The sequence below is a fragment of the Chiloscyllium punctatum genome, chromosome 37 (assembly GCF_047496795.1).
Source record: "Chiloscyllium punctatum isolate Juve2018m chromosome 37, sChiPun1.3, whole genome shotgun sequence".
In the NCBI taxonomy this organism is placed as follows: Eukaryota; Metazoa; Chordata; class Chondrichthyes; order Orectolobiformes; family Hemiscylliidae; genus Chiloscyllium; species Chiloscyllium punctatum.
This window is the reverse complement of record NC_092775.1, coordinates 70,737,636-70,763,449: the sequence shown is the minus strand read 5'-3', so window position 1 is coordinate 70,763,449 and position 25,814 is coordinate 70,737,636. Positions and strand designations below refer to the sequence as shown.

Genomic DNA, 25,814 nt, shown 5'->3' with positions numbered 1-25,814 from the left:
GATGATAACATTGAACTTTCAAATAAAAGAACCGGCATTTAAGTCGTGCATTGTCACATTCCCAGAATATTCCAAATCACTTTGCAACCAATAAATTACTTTTTGGAATGCAGTTATGTTTGCTAGCTGGTAAATGAAGTGAATATGCACACAGCAATGTTCAACAAATAGCAGATAAATGAACTGACTCTGATAGGAACGTTGTCTAGGATTTGGCAGAACTCCCTATTCGCCTTTGAATAGTGTAATAGTGGCACCAGTAAAACAGCAACTTTGACAATAGATTGTGTTGTGAATGCAACTCAGTATTGTATTTGTTTTTTTCTCAGAAGTGCAGCATAAGCACAAATCCACAAGAGAAAGCATTGAATTAATGTGTTTCTTCTTTGCTTTAATACATTGTAGATTTATCAGAGATGCTGGCTCGTGTTGAAGAAGGCCTCCAGCAAAGGCCCAAAGCGATTGGAGAAGTTTTCCGATGAACGAGCTGCATATTTCAGATGCTATCACAAGGTAAGCTAGCTTTTGATGAAAAGAAATAAACTTGCAAAAGTAGCAGGTTATTTTAGTCAACTGTTTGCCTTTACGATGTCTTTCTTGAATACTGTTGCTTTAATGATACAAGACTTTCTTATGATAAAATAGAAAAAATAACATAAGCTTACATTGAACATATCCTTGCTTGGCTTAACTGATGTATTCCTGAAAAATGCAAGCAAAATGAAAAAAAAACTGAAATAGATAATCATGCTAAAAAAATTTGGCATACATTCCTGTCCTAAACAGTATGTGCCCATTGTCTTCCACTCTGCTCCTTCCAACCCCTGCAGACACAGCTTGAAACAACATGGCACAGACATGATCTAGGAGTGTTTCTCCCAGGAACTAAGCTGACTTCAGGCTGCTGCAAGGCTTACACTAGAACCTGGTGATGCCCATGAGCCTATACCTAAGCAACCTTCCTCAGTTTCTGCACCAGGCCAGGTTTGCATTTTTCACCCAGGGTATAGCCTGGTGACAGTGGCCTAACTGTGTGAAAGATGAGTGAGATGGGGCGGGGATCAGACACTGTTGGAAGATCAGCAGAACCAGGGTGGGGTCCATTGTATTTGATGACCTGGCCAAGCTGTTGCAATTGAAACAGGTACCTGTATCCTACTGAGCAACCTGGTCAAGCAATACCAGCCTCCCAAACCTTCACTCGCTTTTTGATCGAACGAGGCTAACATTTATTGTCATCCCTAATTGCCCTTGTGAAGGTGGTAGTTTGAGGCCTTCTTGAACTGCTGCAGTTCATATAGCAGGTAGAGAGTTGGTAGGGAGGAAGTATATAGTGTCCAAACTTCTGCTTATTTGACTCTGATATTAGGAGAGCTAAGGGAGCTTTTCTTGAAACAGAGAAAGCTGAGAGGACATTTGATAAGGTATTTCAAATCATAAAATGTTAGATTGACTAAATAAAGGGAAGTTATTTATATAAGATCCCAAGGGATTATAACAGGATAAATATAACAAGGATATTTCCTCTAATGGTGGAATATAGAAGTAGGGATCACTCTTTAAAAACTAAAGAGTTGGCCATTTAAAATGGAGTAGTATGGATTTGTAGGACTTATCCAGAAATATGAAACAACTTGAAGTAAAAGTCCACCTGTTACAACTAGATGAGCAAAATAAATTCAACTTTGTTTCTTAAATTGCACAAAATCAAATGACAAAACTTTGTAGTTTTTTTTCAGTTATGAGTATGCCCAATATATCTCAATTTCCCTGATTAGAAAATGTATTAATTGTGCAGTGGCATCTAGTCTGAAAAAAACATTTGAAATCATTGTATTAATTTTCCATAATGTTTCATCATCTAGAATACAGCAATTAAAATGATGCCTTAATACTTGGTTATCTTTTCCATTATTTCTATTAATTCCAATGTCCCCGACCCCTTCCTCCATTGAAGACATTTTCAGAATGCCTTCATTGAAGGCCCGGTGAAAGTCATCTGACTTGTTACAGATCACAGGGAGTTCAACAATCCCTGACAGAAATGGCTCAATTTCACACGATGCAGTAAATTCTCTTATTGAGCACCTCATTTCAACTGTACAACATATTTCTACTCTTCCTCACACCCAGCGATTCACTTGCCCTTTTATGCATATTTTCCTGCTGGTAACATTAGGGATCAGTGAGTGAACAACTTTTTGACAGGTAACAAAATACAAATTTTAAAATTAATGATTACATGCAGTCATTTGATTTATTTAAAGAAGCATCAATCAAGTTTTCATGGCATTTGTAATGCACATGTTGTGTGTCCTAATGTCAGGCCATCTCTGGGGAGAGTCTAGTTCCTAATTTATTAAGTCTTAATGTGGGATGGACTGCTGGACAAAAATGAACAAAATAGTGATAGCATTATTGAGATGGAGGAAACAGATCTTCATGTTGTTTGCTTGGCCACATGCCACATTGACAACAGTCTCAATATGAATGACACATACTTTCAACAGTTTCTATTTAGCATGCAGCTGGTGGAGGCAACTTGAATCCAATGAAACCTCTGAGTCATATACCCGATCATTTTCAGTTATGAAAAAGCAATCAGCTTTCACAAAGCTGTTTTTCCCTGAACCTGGGAAAGATTTTCTTATTCTAGTCAGATTATAAAAGGTGGACTGTTGTGAATTGAGTTTTATTGAACTGAATCGCAGTTCGTGCTGTTTTTATTTTTGGCATTTTTTCTGCCTTTCAACTACTGCTATTCCAAGAAAATGGGTGTCAGTTTCCAGGATGGAAAGGAGATGGACTCCCTTGTAGCCAAGAAGAGGTGCTGAGACATACTTCTGCTAGAAGGTATAAGAGGAGTCTTCACATACCTGGATCCAACCCCCTGTGATGCTGGATGAAGTATCGTGCCTTCTACATCCTTCTCTACCTGGTCCTTCAGCATTGTCTGATTTACTTAGCAAGTTATGGAATGGGGAATTCAACTGTGCATAGCCTGGCACAAAACACCTAAGGTAACCACTCAGAACAATGGAATATTACCTTACAAACTCCATGAAAAAAGCCTCTTAAAAACTAGATTCCCATCTCGAGCTGCTTGACTCAATGTGTGCTACATTAGTGACATATGGCAGTAAGTGAGACTTGTCATTGAGTTTATGTCTATGGTTTCTTGACTAGAATTAAAATAAGGTTTATTGCCACATGTACTCAAGTACAGGGATACATGAGAACAGCAAAAAGTGTACAAAATTGCCATTTTTGGACCATCTTATGTACAAAGATACCTTGGTACAAAATCTTAGGTATACATTAGAAAAATAAAGAAATGAAGGTAAACGTTTTGTATTACATTCTTTGTAAAACAGGGAGTCTATGCTGGGCTTCACCTCAAGGCTAGGAGTCCATTCTGGGCTTCCTGGATGACATTGTTGATCAAAGAATTTATGCTTTGAATACCTTTCTAATAGTTCATGCATTACTTTCTTTATCATTATCTAATACTATTGATAGCTATTTGTTTTCAATAAGATGTACAACCAAGGTCTTGTTTAAAGATCGGCATCACCATAAATGAAGGTAGAACAAAATCACTTCACTGTAGTTTCTGCTGAGAACATAGGTTTACAGAAAACAGCATCACATTAATCACCAATTGAAAATTTAAGTTTTCCACATGTATATTTGAAAGAAACTCAATCACTATTGTAACTGCAAAATATGAAAAAAAGTTGCATTGTTTTACTCTGATGGAGGTTGTTAATTTATTGATTTTGGTATCATGGGTATCTTCGAGGGTATGTCAACCACAAAAAGACGGTGATGCTCTTGCATTTTTCTTTTGCAGGTTGTGGGCATTTTTGCCCAGGCCAGTACTTATTAGCCATACCTAATTGTGCTTCAGTAGTTGATAGTGAACTGCCTTCTTGAACCATTTCACTCCATGTGGTGTAGAGACCCACTGGGCTGTTAGGAAGGGAGGTCCAGGACTTTCACCCAGTGACAGTGTAGGAATGACAATATAATTCCAAGTCAGGATGGTGTGTCATCCGAAAAAGAACTTTAAGATGTAAATGTTCCCTTGCATCTATTGCTCTTGTCCTTCCAGGTGGCAAAGGTTTGGAATGTAATATTGACTGAGCAGTTGAGATACTGCAGCACATCTTAGAGATGATATACACTGCTGTCACTGTGCATTATTGGTAAATAATCAAATATTGAAGGTGATGAATGGGGTGACAATCAAGTGAGCAGTTTTGTCCTGGATGGTGTAAAGTTTCTTGAGTATCATTAGAGCTGCACTCATCCAGTCATGTGGGGAATATTCCATCACACTCATGACTCTTGTCTTTTAGGTAGTGGACAGGCTTTGGAAAATCAAAGGTGAATTACTCACTGTCGAATCCCTCATCTTTGGCTTGATATTTTTAGCCTGGTTTTTTCATGTCAGTTTAGTTCAGTTTTTGACAATAGTAACCCCCAGGATATTGATAATAGGGAACACAATAATGAATAGTCATTGAGAGATAGTGCTCCATGCAAGTTGGAAAAAAGCGTTTTATCTTCTGCCTTGGTACCCTATGACCTTCAGGACTCAACATTAAGTTTGACAATCTCAGAACCTGAACACCCCCTCCCATGTTTATTTCATTCCCCCACACCTCAAAGTCCTAACCTATGTAGACTACTCCCATCACAACTAACCCATTTCCATTTCTTGTTCCTACACCACCTTCTATTATCTCTCTCTTCACTTTTCTTTAGCAATCTCTTTGCCTATCCCTTTTTCTATTACTCTTCATCTCTTTGTCTGTCTCTGGAGACGGTGTCCATGTATTCTATTCTTCCCACACTCTCCCCAACCCCACTAACTCAAGAATCCTAAGAGAAGTCAGCAACAACCTGGTTTACAATCAATCTTGTTGACAAGCTCACTGCTACTTGTTCGAGGAGCCTCAACAGATTGATTGTAAATAGGTAGCTGTTGACAAGCCCACTATTGCAAATATTAAATTCCATCTCATGAATCTACTAGATAATGTGCTCATGCATGTGAGTTTCTCCTATCTTTGGATAACAGGTAAATATTCTCACTGAGGACCAATTGCATAGTCAGGAGGCTAATTTGTTTTCTTGTTATTCAGTTAATGGAATTTGATTTTCAGTAAAATCCAGTCTATTTTATTCCTTGTATTCAATTATGATCTTTATCCAGTAAATGGGCTATGTAAGTTTCAACTTCTGAAACTGCCTCTTTTTAACTGGACCGGAAGCCAACGTTTTGATGTCAGCCAGTGCCATAGCAAAGACTGGTTCAGTGTAGTATCAGATAAAACTGTGACCACTTCTAGAGTCCCTGCCAAAGACATTTCATTAAGATCAAATTTTAAAAAGGCCATTATACTATCACAAATTGGTAACTCAATTGTTTGTATAACTAAATCTGATTGTGTTACAGCTATTGTTTGCAAAAAATGCATCTCTATCAACCAGGTCATTTAATTTCAATTCTGGGGCTGAATATCTTCTGCAAAATGTTGGTATTGTGTGAGTTTAATCACATTTAAACCAAGCTTCAATTAAGCCAACATCCTTTCTGGAGCAAAATGTCATAAATCTTGAAACATAGCACAACAATTTATTTTGTATTTTTAACTGATGTACATAACAAGAATAATATCTCCAGGTTTTCCATGTGATTCTTTTATGAATGCACTTCAGTTCTTTGGGGATAAGGTTTGATCCAGTTTTCCAATCCTAAAGTGCAAAATTATTCCTGATTCATGACAAATTCCTGAATATGTAACTGTGTTCCAAAATTCACTAAATGGTGTTTGAAACAGATGGGTTGATGCCGGATGATACATTTTGTATAGTAAGGCAATGATATTCTGCTGCCACCAGCAGTACATGAACAATAGTAATAGCTTTGTCCATACTGGTCAATACATTTTTCTATCTGATAATCATGGAGTTCATACTTGCCATAATGTGTATTCTTTTCTGAATTGGATGTCTAATGAAAATAAAATCTTGCTACTGCAGAATCTCATTAATAATACTAATATTTTAACATTCCAATAATCGGTTCCAATAATTACATCCAGGGATGATTTGAAATTCTGTTACAAATAACTAATAAGACCATCCAGACTGTGACACTCTGCTGCTAGCCATCAGTTTGATACACTGTTCTCCTTAATGTCTCACTCATGCCTTCCATTGACTTATTCAGGGCATCATCAAAAATAACAGTTCCATTAGCACAATTCTTTGCAATTATATTGAGCCAAAGTTATAATTCATTATAAAGATAGAATCAATATATAATGTGACAATAGTATAAAATTAATCAAGTAACCTTGATAATTCCATTTTGCTCCATACCTAATAGTGCACACACACACACATCTGTATGCAAGGTAACAATAATAATATTTTATGATCTTTGTGAAAAAAGTTAAGGAATAAGCTAACAGGTGATTAGGACCTTGAAAGCTAAACAGATAAATCCAGAAGTGGATAAAATTGGAGATGCAATAAGTTACCTCACAGAGAGTGATAGAAAGGGATAGGTGTATACCACTGGACAAGAGTTACAGCTGAATGAAAGGCAATTATGATGCGATTAGGCAAGATTTAGGAAGCATAGAATGGGGAAGGAAACTGCAGGGGATGGGCACATTAGAAATGTGGAGCTTATTCAAGGAAAAGCTCCTGAGTGTCCCAGATAAGTATGTACCTGTCAGGCAGGGAGGAAGCTGTAGAGCGCGGGAGCTGTGCTTTACGAAGGAAGTGTAATCTCTGGTCAAGAGGAAGAAGAAGGCTTCTGTTAGGATGAGATGTGAAGACTCAGTTAGGGCGCTTGAGGGTTACAAGGTAGCCAGGAAAGACCTAAAGAGAGAGCTCAGAAGAGCCAGGAGGAGACATGAGAAGTTGTTGGTGGATAGGATCAGGGTAAACCCTAAGGCTTTGTATTGGTATTTAAGAATGATGAGAGTAAGATTAGGGCCAATCAAGGATAATAGTGGGAAGTTGTGTGTGGAGTCAGAGGAGATAGGGAAAGCACTAAATGAATATTTTTTGACAGTATTCACTCTAGAAAATGACAATGTTGTTGAGGAGAATACTAAGATACAGGCTACTAGACTAGGTGGGATTGAGGTTCACAAGGAAGAGGTATTAGAAATCCTGCAGAGTGTGAAAATAGATAAGTCCCCTGGGCCAAATGGGATTTATCCTAGGATCCTCTGGGAAGTCGGGAGGAGATTGCCGAGCCTTTGGCATTGATCTTTAAATCGTCATTGTCTACAGGAATAGTGCCAGAAGACTGGAGGATAGCTAATGTGGTTCCTCTGTTAAAGAAGGGGAGTAGAGACAACCCTGGTAATTATAGACCAGTGAGCCTTACTTCAGTTGTTGGTAAAGTATTGGAAAAGGTTATAAGAGATAGGATTTATAATCATGTAGAAAAGAATAATTTGATTAGGGATAGTCAGCGTGGTTTTATGAAGGGAAGGTCGTGTCTCACAAACCTTATTGAGTTCTTTGAGAAGGTGACCAAACAGGTAGATGAGAGTAAACCGGTTGATGTGGTGTATATGGATTTCAGCAAGGCGTTCGATAAGGTTCCCCACAGTAGGCTATTGTACAAAATGCAGAGGAATGGGATTGTGGGAGATATAGCTGCTTGAATCAGTAATTGGCTTGCTGAAAGAAGACAGAGGGTGGTGGTTGGTGGGAAATGTTCATCCTGGAGTCTAGTTACCAGTGGTGTCCCGCAAGGGTCGGTGTTGGGTCCACTGCTGTTTGTCATTTTTACAAACGACCTGGATGAGGGCGTAGAAGGGTGGGTTAGTAATTTTGCAGATGACACTAAGGTCGGTGGAGTTGTGGATAGTGACAAAGGATGTTGTAGGTTACAGATAGACATAGATAAGCTGCAGAGCTGGGCTGAGAGGTGGCAAATGGAGTTTAACGCAGACAAGTGTGAGGTGATTCACTTTGGTCAGAGTAACTATAATGCAAAGTACTGGGCTAATGGTAAGATTCTTGGTAGTGTAGATGAGCAGAGAGATCTCGGTGTCCATGTACACAGATCCTTGAAGATTGCCACCCAGATTGACAGGGTTGTTAAGAAGGCATACAGTGTTTTAGCTTTTATTAATGGATGGATCGTGTTCCGGAACCATGAGGTCATGCTACAGCTGTACAAAACTCTAGTGCGGCCACACTTGGAGTATTGTGTACAATTCTGGTCACCGCATTATAAGAAGGATGTGGAAGCTTTGGAAAGGGTGCAGAGGAGATTTACTAGGATCTTGCCTGGTATGGAGGTAAGGTCTTACGAGGAAAGGCTGAGGGACCTGAGGCTGTTTTCGTTGGAGAGGAGAAGGCTGAGAGGTGACTTAATAGAGACATATAAGATAATCAGAGGGTTAGATAGGGTGGACAAGGAGAGCCTTTTTCCAAGTATGGTGATTGTGAGCACAAGGGGGCATAGCTTTAAATTGAGGGATGATAGAAATAGGACAGATGTCAGAGAGGTAGTTTCTTTACTCAGAGAGTAGTAAGGGTATGGAATGCTTTGCCTGCAACGGTAGTAGATTCGCCAACTTTAAGTACATTTAAGTCGTCATTGGACAAGCATATGGAAGTACAGGGAATAGTGTAGTTTAAATGGGCTTCAGATTGGTATGACAGGTCGGCGCAACATCAAGGGCCGAAGGGCCTGTACTGCGCTGTGATGTTCTATGTTCTATGTTCTAGAGGTTTATAAAATCATGAGGGGCATGGATAGGATAAATAGTCAACGTCCTTTCCCTGGGGTGGAAGAGTCCAAAACTAAAGGGACTAGGTTTAAGATGAGAGGGAGAAGATGTAAAAGTGACCTAAGGGGCAACTTTTTCATGCAGAGGGTGGTGTGTGTATGGAACGAGCTGCCAGAGGAAGTGGTTGAGGCTAGTACAATTGCAGCATTTAAAATGCATCTGGATGGGTATATGAATAGGAAGGGTTTGGAGGGATATGGGCCGGGTGCTGGCAGGTGGGACTAGATTATGTTGGGATATCTGGTTGGCATGGACAGGTTGGACTGAAGGGTCTGTTTCCAGCTGTACATCTCTATGACTCTACGAGTCTATGACTTCTTGAATCGCAAAACAATGTGTTAGGAATCTTGTAAAAGCTTTGCCTTATTTGCATTTTTCCTTTAATTTACTTATGCTTTAAATTATGTATTTTTTGATACATATTTAGCTATTCAATGGTAATTTCACAAAAGGTTCTTTTCAACAATGCAGTATGAAGGAAGTCTAGGCCCTGAATTTTGTAATGATGAAGAGGATCTCTGGCTTCACCAAAATGATGCTGGCGCCAGAAACTTTCAAAATTGTACCAGTGAACTGGGCACCAGCATTACGTCGAATCTTTCTCTGACTGGCACCAGAGTGGCTTCCAGAAGTAGATATCACGCAGCAGCATCATGAGATGGATGGTGCACAGGGCTTTCCAGCAGCCAGATTACTTAGTGGCATCAACTATTTTTGCCAGGGCGCAGCTGCCATATTCCATTTTCACAAGTGGATCATCCAAAACATGACTGGTGGCCTTTGAAGTATTCAGGAGAAGGTGTAAAGCTGTTGGAGTTCTATGCAGACACACCTTTTTTCAAAAGCTGGGTACCCTTTTAAAAAGTCCAGTGATACAATTTGGAGACATAAGAGAGGTTTGAGAGGTTAAATGCTTTTTTGGGATTGTTAAAAGGAGATGTGTAAATGGGCAAAATGTTGAAAAAACTTATAGTAACTATCAAACTGTCAAAGGAGCTGTCAAACTGCTAGTCGAGCTGTCAAGCTTTGCAGCTGTGCAATTGTCAAGGCATTTAAAAACTCCTGGCTTTTAAATTTGTGAACAAAAAATTTTGTCCATGTTGTAGATCAAAAGCTTGCTATTTTGATCTTTCATGATAGGATCTGTGATGCATGACTGATTTCACAACCTCTTATCACATTGGGATGTCTGGTTCATAGTTAGATTGACAGTTCCAAATGATAATATCATTTTGAAATTCACCTATCATTACAAATGCTTGCATTTGTAATGTATTATGTAGTTGAAAGAGGAAAATGTCATGAATTGGTTTCAGTCAATGAGCTTCTTTTTAAAATGTGAATTCAAGAGATAGTCAAGAATGCTGTTTTATTTCATCTCAATTTGAATCCTAAGGTATGCCCATTGAATACTATATGATTGGCCTGGAGAGTGTAAGAGAGAAGTGTGGTGAGTGGAAACATGTGTTGGTACTAAGTTGTCATATGGTGTTTGAGGACCATGAAAGAGCAGATGGAGGGGCATTGATTGGTGTGGAGGGTAAAAAAGGCAATAGCAATGCGTGAAGGTGTAGACATCAGCATGGAGGATGTGAGAGGCCATTGGATGTGGGTTGGTGGCCATAGGTTGGGAAGGAGAGCATAAAAAAACCATACAGGATGAGGCACATGTGGTGTTATGATTGGCATGGATAGGGCTTATGTATGTATGTGTTTGTTTGTGTTGGGGGAAAGGGTGGTTTCTGAGGAATAAGGACTGAAGGGACAATTTTGTTTTATTAATCTTTAGCTAGAATACCATGGCTAGCCTTTCAGTCAGCTTCCTCAGTATTCAACAGCTCCTGATGGCTGCCTCTAATGAACTCTTTTGGTGTACAGCAGCAGACCCAAATTCAAGCGAAATCAGCAACCCACACCTTTCCACCCCCAAAGACCATGTAGGACACTTTCTTCTGAATTTAACTAGCAGTGCTAGGAAATTTTCTAACTTTAAAGGATGAACATTTAGATCTAGATCTAAGATGCCAGGTAGAAGCATGTAGTTGACAGAAATGTTGTGATATATAGCCAAAGGGATATTAGTCAGATCTTTTGTTTCTGAGGTACTGTTTCACATTTTGTTCAGGACCAATGACCAATTCTTAATAGGTTTATAATTGAATTGGTTCTTTCTTTTGTGGCAACAAAACTATAAAACCTATTGCATTGCGACATATGATTCTGCATGAAACTCACGTTGCACATTTTCCCTCTAGATTTTTAATTTCTTTGCATATTTCCCTTATTGCAATAACTGCCAATGCATGCTACTGATTTTTTGGCTAGGAGAGTGCAATTCAATCTTGTTGGAAGTTGCCATCAAATGTGCATTTCATTGGCTGTGACACATATGTCAACAGGATACAGCTTGCATTCAGAGACAACCATGACGGTGCCAGATCTGACTTGCTGCTGATCCTAATATTGCTGCTGAGAGAAAAGAATGAGTTGAAAAACAGGCATTGGGATTCCAAGAGACAAGCTGAAATTCAGTAATAGCTTAATTCAGATTCCAACAGCTCAATATGAGCAATTAATAGTTAATTCTCATTTCAAACAGGAGCAAACACAGGGCATTTCCTAATTTGAATAATATAGTCTGGCAGAGGACCAAGGGCAGTATCAGAATGTAAAATTTCACTGCTGGCATTGCATTTTGACATATTGAATTAACACAACATGTTGTGGTGCAGCTGCAATAGCTCTTGTGTTGCTACCATAGCCATGGAGGTCTGGCTTCAGAAACAGATCTTCAGTTAATGCTGTTTTTGTGACCTTGAAGAGAACAAGAACCATGTCGGTCCAGTGTTGTGATATGCTCTGATCTAAAGTATTTGCACCTTTCCCATTCACTTCCCGAACATTTGATTTGCATTGAACCTGAAGTAAGATATAGTTTCACTCTAGCCTTCTTACTCAATTGAATTGCACCACTACATAAGTCTGGTCTTTGTAGAATGCTGAAATTGCAAAATACAACAAAAAAGTTGTCAGCTGTCTTCATCACTCATTTTCCTTTTGTATGATTTAATTATGAATATCAAATAAACTAAGTTGTCGGGGGAATGGGAACCCAGACATAATTTTAGAGACAAAAAACTTTATTTACGAAGAATTTGAAAAGTCAGATAATACTACAGTAAGAAATAGGAAGGTATACAATTAGACCAGGTCAGAAAAAAGAGGAAATGTCATGAGGTCCAAAGTGCATATTTCCCTTATTGCAATAACTGCCAATGAACATGTAAACATGCAATGGAATAACACTGGTGAGATACTGGCACTGCCAGTTACATGGAAAAAATTGTGTCCTTGTGTTAACAGAAGCCTGCTTCAATAAAGGACAGGACTGGATAGGAGACATTTCTGGAAAGAAGGTGTTCTGGAAAACAGGGGAAGTGTCACTGATAATTGAGGTTAAATTTACAACGTTGGAGAGCGAATAAACTTGAGGGATCAAGAGCAAAACCTATTTAGTTAGAACAAAGAAATATTAGAGGTGTCAATCCATTTTTGGGCATACTCCATTGGGAAAGATATAGAGAAACAAATTTGCAAAAAAAAAAAAGAGAAAGAAGCAAATACACAGTAGTTATAATGGTTACTTATTTATTCTAAATTGGGGTGAGATAATAATTGTAGAAGCAACAAGGAGAGGAAATAATCATGTGGAGAGGTTTCTACCAGTGAGGAAAGAGGTATTGCTAGATCTGGTATCAGGGAGCGTGGTGTAACAGCTGATGACAATTTAGGGGGCAGTGATCATGGTATCTTAAGATTTAGGTCTGATATAGAAAAGAACTAGGAGTAATCCTGAGTAAAATTAATAAGGCAAGGGTCAATTTCAAATGGATGAGAATGGATCTGGTTGAAATAAAGTGGACTCAAATGTTGGTGGAATTCCTTCAAAGAGGAAATTGTTTAGGTTCAGTGAGACATATTTTCACAAGGGTGACATGTAGGACAAATAAAGCAAGAGTTGATGAAATGATGAAAGGTTAGAGTAAGATTAAACAGTGTCACAAAGTTAGTCCTTTTTTTTCTTAAAGATGTTCCTTGGCTCAAGGATACTCTGTCCTTGATATTTTTCAGAGGGGGAATAAACCGGGCTGGGCTCCGATCAGTCTGATTTGGTACAGAGATGAAAAGCATCTTGAGAGGCCTTTTGTTTATATGTAAACAGATGAGACTTCAGGCCAAGTAGTCATGTTTTAGAAGAACCTGTATAATGAAATGGGAGTGGTTAGCTCTCTAGCTGAGCTGAGCAATTTAGTTCAGTCCTGAACTGGTAAGGAGTTCAACAGGGAGCTGTGTGGAATCTCTCTTTCCCTCTCCCCCCCCCAACCCCCATTTCTTTCTGCCCCTTCAACTTTAACCTGTAAGCATGTGTTCCATTTATACTGGGTTTTAAATGAAGTTTCCTTATTGGGACTGTTGTGTATATTTGGAACAGCATAATTAAGTCTAATTTGAATAGACTGAGTTCTGTTCTTTGTGTTTCATTGTGTAATTTTGTGAATAAATCTAGTAGTCAATGTAGCTAACTCAATCCAGGTATTTTACATTGTACCCTCTTCGAAACAAATTGCAAAGTTATGGTCTTGGGCTGCCTGCTTAAGAATGTATTGAGTGGTCTGGCCTAGTCCATAACAGCAGGATAAAGGTTTGTATGACTGTCACATTGATGATACAAATGTAAACAAGGCTAAAAAAAACAAGTTACAAGGAAAATCTAGCAAATGGAGAAGCAATATGAGTGTACTTGAAAAAACTGGCAGCAAGATAAAAGGGAATCCCAAAATCTTCAATAGGAATATAAAGAGTGATGAGGTGGTAAAGAATAGAGACTATTAGGGTCTGTATTGGACAGTAAGAAAGCAGATGCTGCTAAGCATTGCTAGAGGAAAATATAAGAACTAGTTGAGACACTAGTGGCTATAAATTGAAAATGCATTAGAAAGACTGGACTGCACATCATGTTGACCAGGACCAGATGAGACATTTCCAAAGATACAGAGGGAAGTAAAGAATGAAATTGTGGAGGCTTTGGCCAAAATCTTTCTATCCTCCTTAGGTTCAGGCCAGGTCTCAGGCAACTAAATAATTGTGTAGGTTACAAATTGGTTCAAAAAGTATATAACCTATTTCCAAATCAACCTGTGCAGAAATTCAGAAAGGACAGAGAACAGGTAGAATTTGAACTGTAGGACCTTCAGAGTAGTCAACCTGTTTAGACATGTTAGGGCAATCTCTGGAGTGGTGGTACTTGAATTCAGGCCTCCTAACTCAAGGATAGGGACAGTACCACTGTGCCACAAGAGTTCTAAGCTCCTCATGCTAGATATTTTCTAATCACCTATTCAGAGATGTTATGACACAGCTCTGGGGCAGGTGTGGCTTTTACCCAGTTATCCTGTCTCAGAGATAAGGACATGACCACTGTGCTACAAGAGCCCCTAAGCTTGCTGGGTAATGACCTGGGCCCAACCATCTTCAGTTACTTCATCAATGACCCGTACCTCTCTCTCCATCCTCCTTTCTCTTCCCCTCCCACTCTCCATTTCCACCTGCCCTCCATCATGATGTCAAAAGTGAGAATGTTCACTGATGTTTCCACAATATTCAGCACCACTCCCTACAACTCAGATACTGTATCACCTTGTATCCATATGAATCAAGACTTGGATGACATCAGACTTGGGCTGATAACTTGTAAAGCTAAATTTGATTGTACCCACATGGTGCTTGTAGTGTCTAACGTTCTGAGCAAAAGAACCTGGTACCATTCTGACTCTTATTTTAAGAATATACTGGCATTTATTGCTGGAATTGGAAGTGTACAAAATTACATTTAGTGAGTTTTGAAGCAGATTAACATGCATTGGATTTGGATTTCCTGCATTGATTGTAACTTGTGGCACTGTAGAACTTAAAAGACATAGCAGTTGGAAAAAAATACGCATAACCAAATCTATTTTCAATGCTGTAACTTCTGAATATATATATATCGAGTTGAGTGTTATGGCTTTTGGCTAAATCCAAGCTATTCCCAAGTTCAGTTCTTGGGAAAGTTTCTGCCAAAAGGTCTGATGAGTTTTCTTGCTGTATCTTATCAAATCCACCTCATTAACAAACCCCTCTGCCCCTAAGTGTCCATCATGTCTGATTCTAGCCCATGCAATTTTCCTGAAACACATTGCCACTCAGCCACTGATTGATCAGCACCATTTGCACATACTCCATCTTGAAAAGGCTGTTGTGCACCTGGTCAATTGTTGGAAATCTGGTGTTGCCCTTCACTGAGAGCCATGAAGTTACACTGCTCATGGGAGGTAGCTGGTATGGTGGCATCCCTCGCAGATACAACCCCATTCTAACACCACAGTCACTGTTTAACCATCATTGAAGCCATCATTGTAACCATCATTTAACCTTCATTGTAATCACCTTTCTGTTTTAGTCTTCCCATTCAGTCTGTGCTGCACACTACTCTTTCCAAGCAATGGTCAAAATTTCACTCCAGAGTTTAATTTTACTTTTAATTCCAAAGCTTTAATATGGCTCCATAATTTCACTGCATCAGTATTTGACGCAAAAAAATCTTTTTGTTTCATGCTGTCTGCAAACCAGCCTGGAGCACTACAGCTTTTTTCAGTTTCGACACCCATGGCACAAGATCTTAAGGCAAATTCAAAGCAGATAGATTTAGTTTAGTTGCAGTTGACTGCAACTCTACTGCCAGTCAGGAGTACCAGGAGATCTTCCAGAAATCTGAATTTTAACTCTTGACACAACTGTTGCAGGAACAGTATTTTCTACAGTAAGATTACAATGGTCTCTGATCGATTTGAGAAATTTTCTCAATTTTAGCAGACTTGCCTCCAATATCACAATATCTTATTCCCCATCAAAGCCATTTACTAGATAACCTCAGAATTATCAATAAACATTTTGGACACCATACCAACAACAACAGACCTATTAACTGAGACATGGTTTAAATTCATTCGACATAACAAAACAGGTTACGAATTGCCATCAATCTCTCTGTCAATACAATAGTTTTTATTCTTGAGAGAGTTGACATTGTTTGTCAACATCAAGCTTTGAGCTGAAATTGCATTCCAAATTGTAATGGCTTTCAGAATCCTTTATTAGACAAAATTGGAGTGATTGCAGCCTAAATTCTAAAAATTTCATGTCCACATTCACAACTTATGCATAGACATTAGGCGGAGTTCATTTTTCACCAGCTCCATTCAGTTATGATTGGGAACAAATTTGATAACAGTCACTTTCCTAAAATGAACTATTTAGTCACATTGCATTCTCCATGGTCTGCTCATCAATTTTCCTGCAAAGCATTTGCTAAAGGTATAGTTACATTGACTATAGCAATGACTATACTGTTGAAATGATGCCATCTCAATAAATGAATATTCATTGTTAATCAGCTCATATTCACATAATTGATCACCTGGAACAGTTGAAACTATCAGTGTGATTTTAAAACAGCCTTTATTACCCACAGCTAAAAATAGTTCAAGATCACACTTTTTATTTCCCCTAAATTAAAACTACAGTCCTGAAATGTTCTATTTGAGATTTATAAGATTATCACTTACTGTAATTGAAAAGAAAGGGGAACTGTGGCCAGAATTAGGTCAGTCACAAACTTAATGACTTGTGAACCAGGCTCAAGGAAATGAATGATCTACACCTGCTCATATTTCTTATGAATTAAAGTGTATTGATTTACAGAGTGTCTGTACCGGAAATCAATATTTTAAACATGAAAGCCATATGATTATGTCAGTCATGCTACTTTCATGATATTATTATTTCGAGGTGTTTCCTCTGTTAATATACTTATACTAGTTGAAACATGATCTGTACTTTGAAGGTAATGGTTAATTATGCTTTTTTTTGTTCATGGCTTTAGCAAGGTGGCATTTCCATGTAGTTATTTTTGAAAATATGGTTCAAAGTCTGCTTCTTGAACTGTTACAGTCCATTAGTGGAAATATTTCTGCAATACGCTCAACTCAAGATTCCCTTGATTTTCATTAGTAATAATTAAATAATGGTGATATATGTCTTGTAAAATCCTTTACCTACTATTTTAATATTAATTTCAGAAAATGAAAATCTATTTACAAAATAATACTATAATACAGTACTGTATTTATAACATAGCAGAAATAAAGTAAGAAAGCATAAGATGGATGGTTGGCAACAACAGATTTGGCAGCATCCACCACCTACTCATAGATTTGTATTCTCAGTAAATACGACCAATATTTGCAAAGAATTGAATAGAATGGTTACATTTAGAAACATTTCGATGTAAGGCTCAACTCATAAAACTGGGAGAAAAAAAATTTAGCAATGTAAAGTGCATCAAAGTCAACAATGTCACTGAAATAGAATGTGATTGTGATATATTTGCTCAATTTTCGACACTACATCAATTTTATAGCCCCAAGTAGAATTTCAGAATGAAAATCTATGACAGATCAAGCCCAGCCCAAGAACACAGTAACAAGACAAAATGATAGTTTATCATTGTAAACCAAATCTCCAGACAATTTTAGAAATACCATACGAGAAAACAAAATGGTTAGTTGAGTTCAGCACTTAAAAAAACTATTTCAACAATGATTCATAAAAGCTCAATCAATCCACCCAATATTTCTGTTTAAAATTTGATAGTAAATTGCTGTCAACTGACTTTGCATTCATCAATAAATCAGTAGTCAAGCAAATATCACAGTTTTTGCTTCTTAGGAAGTGTTCATCATCAATAATAAAATGTGATTCTTCATTAATTTGCATTACTGATACAATGGATTTGAGGCCTAAGTCACTGTTTGGCAATAGATGTGGAAATTGTCACATTCCTAAAATGAGTTGTTTAGTCGCACTGCATTCTTCAGTCTGGCCATCAATTTTCTTGTTGGCTCTTTGCAAAGTGTTTGCTAAAGTTATAGTTACATTGCATAATGGCTGTATTATTGAAATAATACCATCTCAACGAATTAATATTCATTTTTAATCAGCTCACGCTCAAGAGCTTAATCCTATGCTTACTGACTGATCACATATGTAATTCATCATGTATAACAGTTAAAACATCAGTATGGTTTTAAATCAGCCTGTTTTAGTCATAGCTAAAAATAGTTAAAGATTATACTTCAGTTAAATAAGTTTTACATGATAAATTTAACCATGTATTAATCAATTAATTAAGCATATGCCATCAAAGATTAACTATGGACCATATATACTTGAGTAATAAGTCATCTCGACTAAGAGGTAACACCTGACTTTTGACACGAAAATTATTCATTTTTCATACATATTATGCTAGCCATGGGAGAGGAGTTGTTTGGAACAGTCCAGTGAGCCTTTTCACACTTGCTAATTTTTCATTTATGTCAGAAATGCTGGTAGATAGCCTTTGACAGCTGTTCCCTGTGGAATTCAGCACCATAGCCAGCAGACATGGTCCGTGTCTTTGTTGGCAGTTCAGCAGCTCCAAAGACATGGTTTTCAGCCCCTCAGATATATTACTTGCACAAAAGCCAAATTCTACTTACTGCTTTAAAAATGTGGTCTGCAAAACTCAACTTTAATATGAATGTCTATGGTGTGTTTTTTAAAAGAAAATGCTTCCAATCTTTTTATTTCAAGCCTTATCTTTAAAAGCTCACTTTACAAAGTGCTCAAAGTATTCTTCTGCAAACGGCAGAGTGCTGACCTGCTCCACAGGAAGGGTAAAATCCATCTAGATGGGGAGGAGGAAATCAAGCTTTGTTTTATTGTCTCCAATAGATCCACTCTGGCTGTCGCACTAACTGCCCTCCAATACTCTTTTACATTTTACGACCTGCAGCTCAAAATTGTGAGGATCAAAGTTCCAATATTTTTCCATAACACAACTAATCAGAAGTCTCCCACACTCTTACGACTCCCATTGGCAAGTGTTAGAAGGATTTACAAGTTGATAATCAATCTGTTTGGTCATATTACAAACATCATTTCTTTGGCCTTCGTTCTGGAGCAGGAAATTAAACTAGGATTTCTGACTTAGAGATAAGGATGCTACCTACTGCACTATAAAACCTCCTCTTCGGGACTTATCCATCCCCTTGTGCATAGGTTACTGGAGGAGGCAAGATAGTTTATAAAGACCAGTTTATAAAGCATTCAGTATCCTGTGCTTTGTGGGAGAAGGCAATATTACATAGAGTAAAAGAGCAAGGAGGTTTGGCTGAATTTATACAAGACACCTGTCAGATCTCAGCTGGGATATTGTATGCAGTTCTACGTACCATGTTATAGAAAGGAGAAAAGGGTGCTAAACAAGCTTTCAAGAATGGCTCAGGGATGAGAAACATCAGCGAGAAAGATAGATTGGGGAGTACGAGTCTGTTCTCCTTGGTGGCTGAGATGAGAGCTGATAAAAAATTTGAAGACCTGGAGCTGTCTGGATAGAGGGAGATAGGAGAAAATACTCCCTTTCATAACATGAGAGGACACCCATTTAAAGCATTTGGGTAATGCAGCAAGTAGGATGAGAGAAATATTTTTGGAATGCGAATGAGTGATTTGGGACTGGAAAGAACTGACTGGAAGTATAGTGTAGGCAGAGTCAATTGAGAATTTAAAAGGGGATTAGATGATTATTTCATATCAAATCATGAACGGGGAAAGGCAAGAGAATGGTGGAGGTCAGTACTGCAATCTGAACTGTCTGAAGAATTCAGAAGATACTTAGATGCAGAGTGGCATCAATGTGTATCACAAGACTGCAGAATTCATCAATATAAAGGAGTTTGATTCAATTGACTTGTATATGATCTGTAATCACCATTAGTATTCCCTAGAGGGCTAAGTTCTCTACCCTGGCAAATGTCACTACTCCTGCATCTATCCACTGGGGGTAACTATGGTTCATGATAACATTGTGCAATCCATTAACTGATGTTTTTTGACCATGGCTGAACGAGAGCAGATGATAGGGCTGCTGAAGATGCAATTCTGCTGCTGGGACAACTCTTGGTCCAATTCTGCTGGTTGGAGCCTCCAGTACAGTGTGAGCAGAGAGTGCCACATCATCCAGCACGCTGTGCTCTACTCAGTTAGAGCATGCAACAAGACAATGTGCTGAATGCTGAGAAACTGGTGAACAGGAGGAGTTTTCCATGGAGGAGCAGGAGGACATTGGAGAGAAAGAGTTTTCTCTTGTCAATGAGAGAACTGAGCTGCATGTCCTTCAAAGCCTGACAAGAAATGATCAATATTCACTTGCAACAGGTGACAACTGGGTGCAGTTGTCACCATGGACTTCAGCCTATACTGATTTTATTTATGTTTATTTATGTTGGCTGTGAAGCATGTTTGGAATTGTCCAATTTCTTGCTTCTATGTGATGCTCCCCCACAGGAAAATGACCAACTACAGTAGCACTGACTTTATGTTTATTCAGACAAGATATAGCTAAACAGGGATAATTGTAAAAAAAATTTAAAAGTAATTTTTGCACGCAAACATAGAATGATCATTCTGAGCCACTGAAAAATGTGCACATTTGCGGGTAAGTTGGGGAAATTGCATGAGGTCAGCAGTGAGGAGTTTATCACTGCTGAAAACGAAATGTCCCATTTCTAACTACTTGTTGAACAGCAAGACAGTGTTCTCGCTCGGCAATTTACATACATGAGCATCCTCATTTTGATGCATTGGAATGTGGTGGGCAATAATAAAAATCACTCAACACCAGGTTATAGTCCAACAGGTTTATTTGGAAGTACAAACTTTTGGAGTGCTGCTCTTTTGTCAGGTAGCTAGTGGGGCAGAATGATACGACACAGAATTTATAGTAAAATATCAAAGTGTCATACAAGGGAATCACTCAAAACATCTGTGTCATCTTGTCATCTGTGTGTGTGGCTACTAAGGATAGCTGGTCGTGTCGTTTCGTGGCTAGTTGGTGTTCATGTATACGGATCGTTAACTGTCTTCCTGTTTGTCCGATGTAGTGTTTTCTGCAGTCCTTGCATGGGATTTTGTACACTACATTAGTTTTGCTCATGTTGGGTATCGGGTCCTTTGTTCTGGTGAGTTGTTGTCTGAGCGTGGCTGTTGGTTTGTGTGCTGTTATGAGTCCTAGTGGTCGCAGTAGTCTGGCTGTCAGTTCAGAAATGCTTCTGATGTATGGTAGTGTGGCTAGTCCTTTGGGTTGCGGCATGTCCTCGTTCCGTTGTCTCTCCCTTAGGCATCTGTTGATGAAATTGAGGGGGTATCCGTTTTTGGCGAATACTTTGTATAGGTGTTCCTCTTCCTCTTTTTGTAGTTCTGGTGTGCTGCAGTGTGTTGTGGCCCTTTTGAATAGTGTCCTGATGCAACTTCGTTTGTGTGTGTTGGGGTGGTTGCTTTCATAGTTTAGTACTTGGTCTGTGTGTGTGGCTTTCCTGAAAACCTTTGTGGTGAATTCTCCATTCGGTGTTCTCTGTACCATCACGTCTAGGAATGAGAGTTGGTTGTCCTTTTCTTCCTCTCTAGTGAATCGGATTCCTGTGAGTGTGGTGTTGATGATCTGGTGTGTGTTCTCTATTTCTGTGTTTTTAATTATTACAAAGGTGTCATCCACGTATCTGACCCAGAGTTTGGGTTGAATTTGCGGTAAGACTGTTTGTTCTAACCTTTGCATTACTGCTTCTGCTATGAGTCCAGAGATCGGTGAGCCCATGGGTGTTCCGTTGATTTGTTCGTATATTTGGTTATTGAATGTGAAGTGTGTTGTGAGGCACAAGTCCAGTAGTTTAAGTAGTTTAAGGAAACAGCACAGAAGCGCTTCACAGGAGGCTCCCAAGCACTGAGGATGTCACCTAGACAGGGGACGAAACGTTTGCAAGACAAATTCCCAGCTCGGCGAACAGAACCACAATAACGAGCACCTGAGCTACAAATCTTCTACCAAACTTCCTCATTGTTATGTAGTTTCATATTCTCCAATGCACCAGATAGAAACTAGTTAATGATAATTGACTGCATGAAAATTAGAATAATTACCTGGCTGGTCCAGCTCACTACTTGCTCCTTGGACCTCCATGAAGCTTGCTGTTGTTCAAAGTTAGAGAATGTATGAAAAGTTAGGAAAATTATTCTTGACAAAAATTTCCAGGTTGTGTTGATTGTGCCAGCTTTTATCCAGGATAAGAAAACAAAAAAAACTCATCCTCCTCAAGAATCACCGTAGAATGAACTTTGCACCTCAAAGTGTTACATGCAACTGACACAGTTTAAACATGGAGATTTTGTCAAAATGCACTGTATAATGGGAAATGTGATAGCATGGAGAAGCATGTTATTTGTACTGTATATAATGCATTAATTGTAGGGTTGTTATTAAAAAGAATAGAATGTTGGAAATTGGCTCCAGGTCAGCAGCTAGGCCTGTGTGCATGAAGGAGGACAAAGATGGCCTTGGCATGGCATGGCAATCTTCCTCTTCTTCCAAGTATTCCAGCAGCCTGGCAGGCTGTCTTGGCTTGGCAGCAACGTCAGGGTATTCAATCATTCCTTAATCGACTTTCCCTGAGCCAAGGAGCCATTAACTGAACTGTAATGAACTTTGTCTTAAAAAAAGTCAATTATTATTATGTGTGATTTCTGTCATTGATGAAGTTGCCAAGGTGGGGCAACTTATAAAACCTTACCTTAGCTATCCCTGGATATTTAGTCCTTCTCATAGGGGTCCTGCCCACTTCAATTAACACACCCAGGTCTGGTGAAAAATGATCTACTTTTTATTCAGCACAGACAGGAGGTGAGAAACAAAGATTTGCATTTATAAAGTGTTTATCATGATCATTTCATCTCAACATACTGTGGAACAAATTAAGTATTTTTAAAATGTAGTTACTTTTATTATACACAAAATGGCAGTCACCAATTTTGTGCATTATCCCTCAAGAAAGCATGTGATAATGGCAGTCTGCTTTTGTGATGTTGACTGCAGGATAAATATTGGCCAAGTCACCAGGGTAACTCACCTGCTATGTTCCAAAATAGCATCATAGACCGGAATCTGAGTGACATGGGATATGGTGAGGTGTGGTAGAAGCCAAAAAGAAGTCCGACATCCATCTTGACTTCAGGAAGCTGTCACCCCCTTCAGGAAGCTTTAGCTTTTGTCAAGCAGTGCAACAAGTTTCTCACTAGGCAATGGCAAGTTCCAGTTAAGGAGGATTATTGTTAGCTAAATGCCTTGATGGCCAACCTACCTCACTAATATATAGCTTCCTTATTTATCAAATTTGCCAAACAAGATAGATGCCAAGAAAATTCACCATCAAAGTCACAGCAGTTAAGTCCTGAATTCAACTCCCTTCTTGCTCTGAAGGACTTTTTTGTTGGACACTGGGTTAAACACTGCAGTAAATGTTACATGGGCACTGGTCACATGCAATCTACTGTCGTGTCTTGATTTTGGTGCCCATGTTCTGGAGTGGGACATAAATCTGGAATATCATGATTCAAAGATGAAAGTGCTACTAGCTGAGCTACAACTGTTGACAGAAGATTTGTGGTCATCTAACACGTAGTGTTCATCACATTGATTTTCAGTGGCAATAATAACATAAGCTATTCATTTAAACAACTAGCACCCCTTAAGATTTGGGAATGGATTCATAAGTTTCAGCTTATTAATAACAATCAGTTGAAGTAAATAGACAGTTTAGAAAGTCTTTTTAGCCTCAGATTTTCCTAATTTTCTCTTCCATGTTCTGTGCTAAAGTTCTCAGAACAGCAGGATCTGGAGTTGTTCCTATGCTGTAGAAGGGGTCACCAAAATTGCACCTGATGACATTTTATAAACAGTAGCTTTCATTATGATAGATTTTCAAATATGATTAAGCAATTGGCTTTCTTGTTTGTTTTTGAGCATTTTGTTCAATAGCTTGTTTTCTTTTTTTCTCTTACCCCTGAGGAATTATTTACAATGCACATTAATGACTTGGATAAAGTAAGTGAATGTACAATAGCCAAGTTCATGGAGAACTCAGAAAGAAGTGGGAAGACAGGTGTTGAGAATAACATCAAGCATCTACAGAGGAATATAGACAGGTTAAATTAATGGTCAATAACTTTGCGGATGGAACACACTGTGAGAAACTGAGATTACCCTCTTTGGCAAGAAAAGTACAAAAGCTGTATATTATTTAACCAGGGAAAGGTTGCTGAAAGCTAAAGATTTGAGTGTCCTTGTTTATGAATCATAAAAAAGTCAGCATAGACGTTCAGGTGATTGGGAATACAAATAGAATGTTGTGCTTTATTTCAAAGACAATGGAGTATGAAAATAGGGAAGTCTTGCTAACACTGTTCAAGGCAGTAGTTAGCTGGAATGCTATGAACAGTTTTGGGCCCCTTATCTAAAGAAAGACATACTGGCATTAGAGGCCACCCAGAGAAAGATCACTAGTCTGATCCTGCATAGAGAAGGTCTGTCTTTTGAGGAGAGTTTGAATAGGTTTGGCCTGTACTCATTGGAGTTTAGAAGAAAGAGAGGTGACCTTACTCAAACACACTTGATTCTTAGGGGACTTGACAAGATAGGTGTGCAAAGGTTACTTGCCCTGTGGGACAGTGTAGTATGAGGGGACATAATCTGAGAACAAGGGGTTGCCTGATCGATTTGTGAAATTTCTTCTTAGAGGGTAGTGAATTTGTTGAAGTCTTTATCATCTTTGGCTGTAGAGCTGGATTGTTAAATATATTCAGGCTGAAATGGATTTTTAATCGATAAAAGAATCGAGGCTTTCTGGGGGAATAGGCAGGAAAGTGGAGTTGAGAATCATCAGATTATCCATTAGCTCCTTGTTTGACAGAACAGTCTTGATAAGCTGAATGGCCTTCTGCTATTGTGTCTTGGTAATTATATAATTTTAAATTCTGCAATGGTGTACATAATAACCAAATTTTTTTCAGGTTGTTTCCAATCATTTCCATGGCCACTAGCAATGTGATCACAGAGCGTTAATGAATTCAGTTTAGTAATGCTGTAAAAATAGTATTGCCTGGGATCTGGAGCAGAACAAAAGTCATTAGAAGCCAGAGGAAAGTGTTGTCATTTGCATGTGCCAGACAAATTACACTCTCAATTCAGCACATCTCAAGAGGAATGGGTAAAATAATTAGGGCAGAATAAAAGATACTGCGGCAGAAAATTGCCTGTTTGGCTCCCTGTGACACTCTCAGGCAAAACATAAATAAGTAAATACCTGTGAACTGCTAGTACAAACAATCCAGAAATCAGAAGCATGTTGGTCTGAATGATGATTGGCTGCATTAAGATAATAAATCTGATGAAAAATGATGACAAAACACTAACTAATTGTATAAGTAAAAACCTTTTGTTTGGTCAGGATGAGACATGGATAAATTCCCACAAGAAGTGAGCTTTAATCAGATTTGGTTTCTGACAATAGAAGTTTGTAAACTCTCTTTCTGTCCCAATCCATGAGACTCTAATTTAAAACAAGTACTCAATTTAGAATACTTTGCTCAGATTAAAGTTTCCAAAATAATGAGTATATTCAAGACTAAGATCAAAGTGAATGATTAGCCACAAATTTACTGAATTGTTAAACAGACCTAAAAGGCTCTTATTAAAAGGTCGAATGAATAGATCCATGTGATCATTATTTTAAAAAATGTATTGCAACCTTAACAACTTGATGACAAAGAACAGTACAGGGACAGGCCATTCAGCACACCAAGACTGCACTGACACATGATGCCTTTCTAAACTAAAGGCCGTTGCCTTTTCACTGTCTTTCTATTTCCTATCTATTGTGCCTGTCAAGATGCCTCTCAAACATTGTTATTTTATTCACATCTTCTGGCAGTGCATTTCAGGCATTACTG

At 38.5% G+C, this 25,814-nt stretch overlaps 1 protein-coding gene across 2 annotated transcripts in view; it reads left to right on the top strand.

Annotated features, from left to right (window-relative positions):
• The window catches only part of LOC140463195 (docking protein 5-like), a 447,686-nt gene that overhangs the window by 220,630 nt on the left and 201,242 nt on the right, over positions 1–25,814 (top strand). For both annotated transcript variants that reach the window (XM_072556986.1, XM_072556987.1), the window contains exon 2: positions 406–513. In XM_072556986.1, the coding sequence (XP_072413087.1) occupies positions 406–513 (108 nt within the window). The remainder of the gene's footprint in view (positions 1–405; positions 514–25,814) is intronic.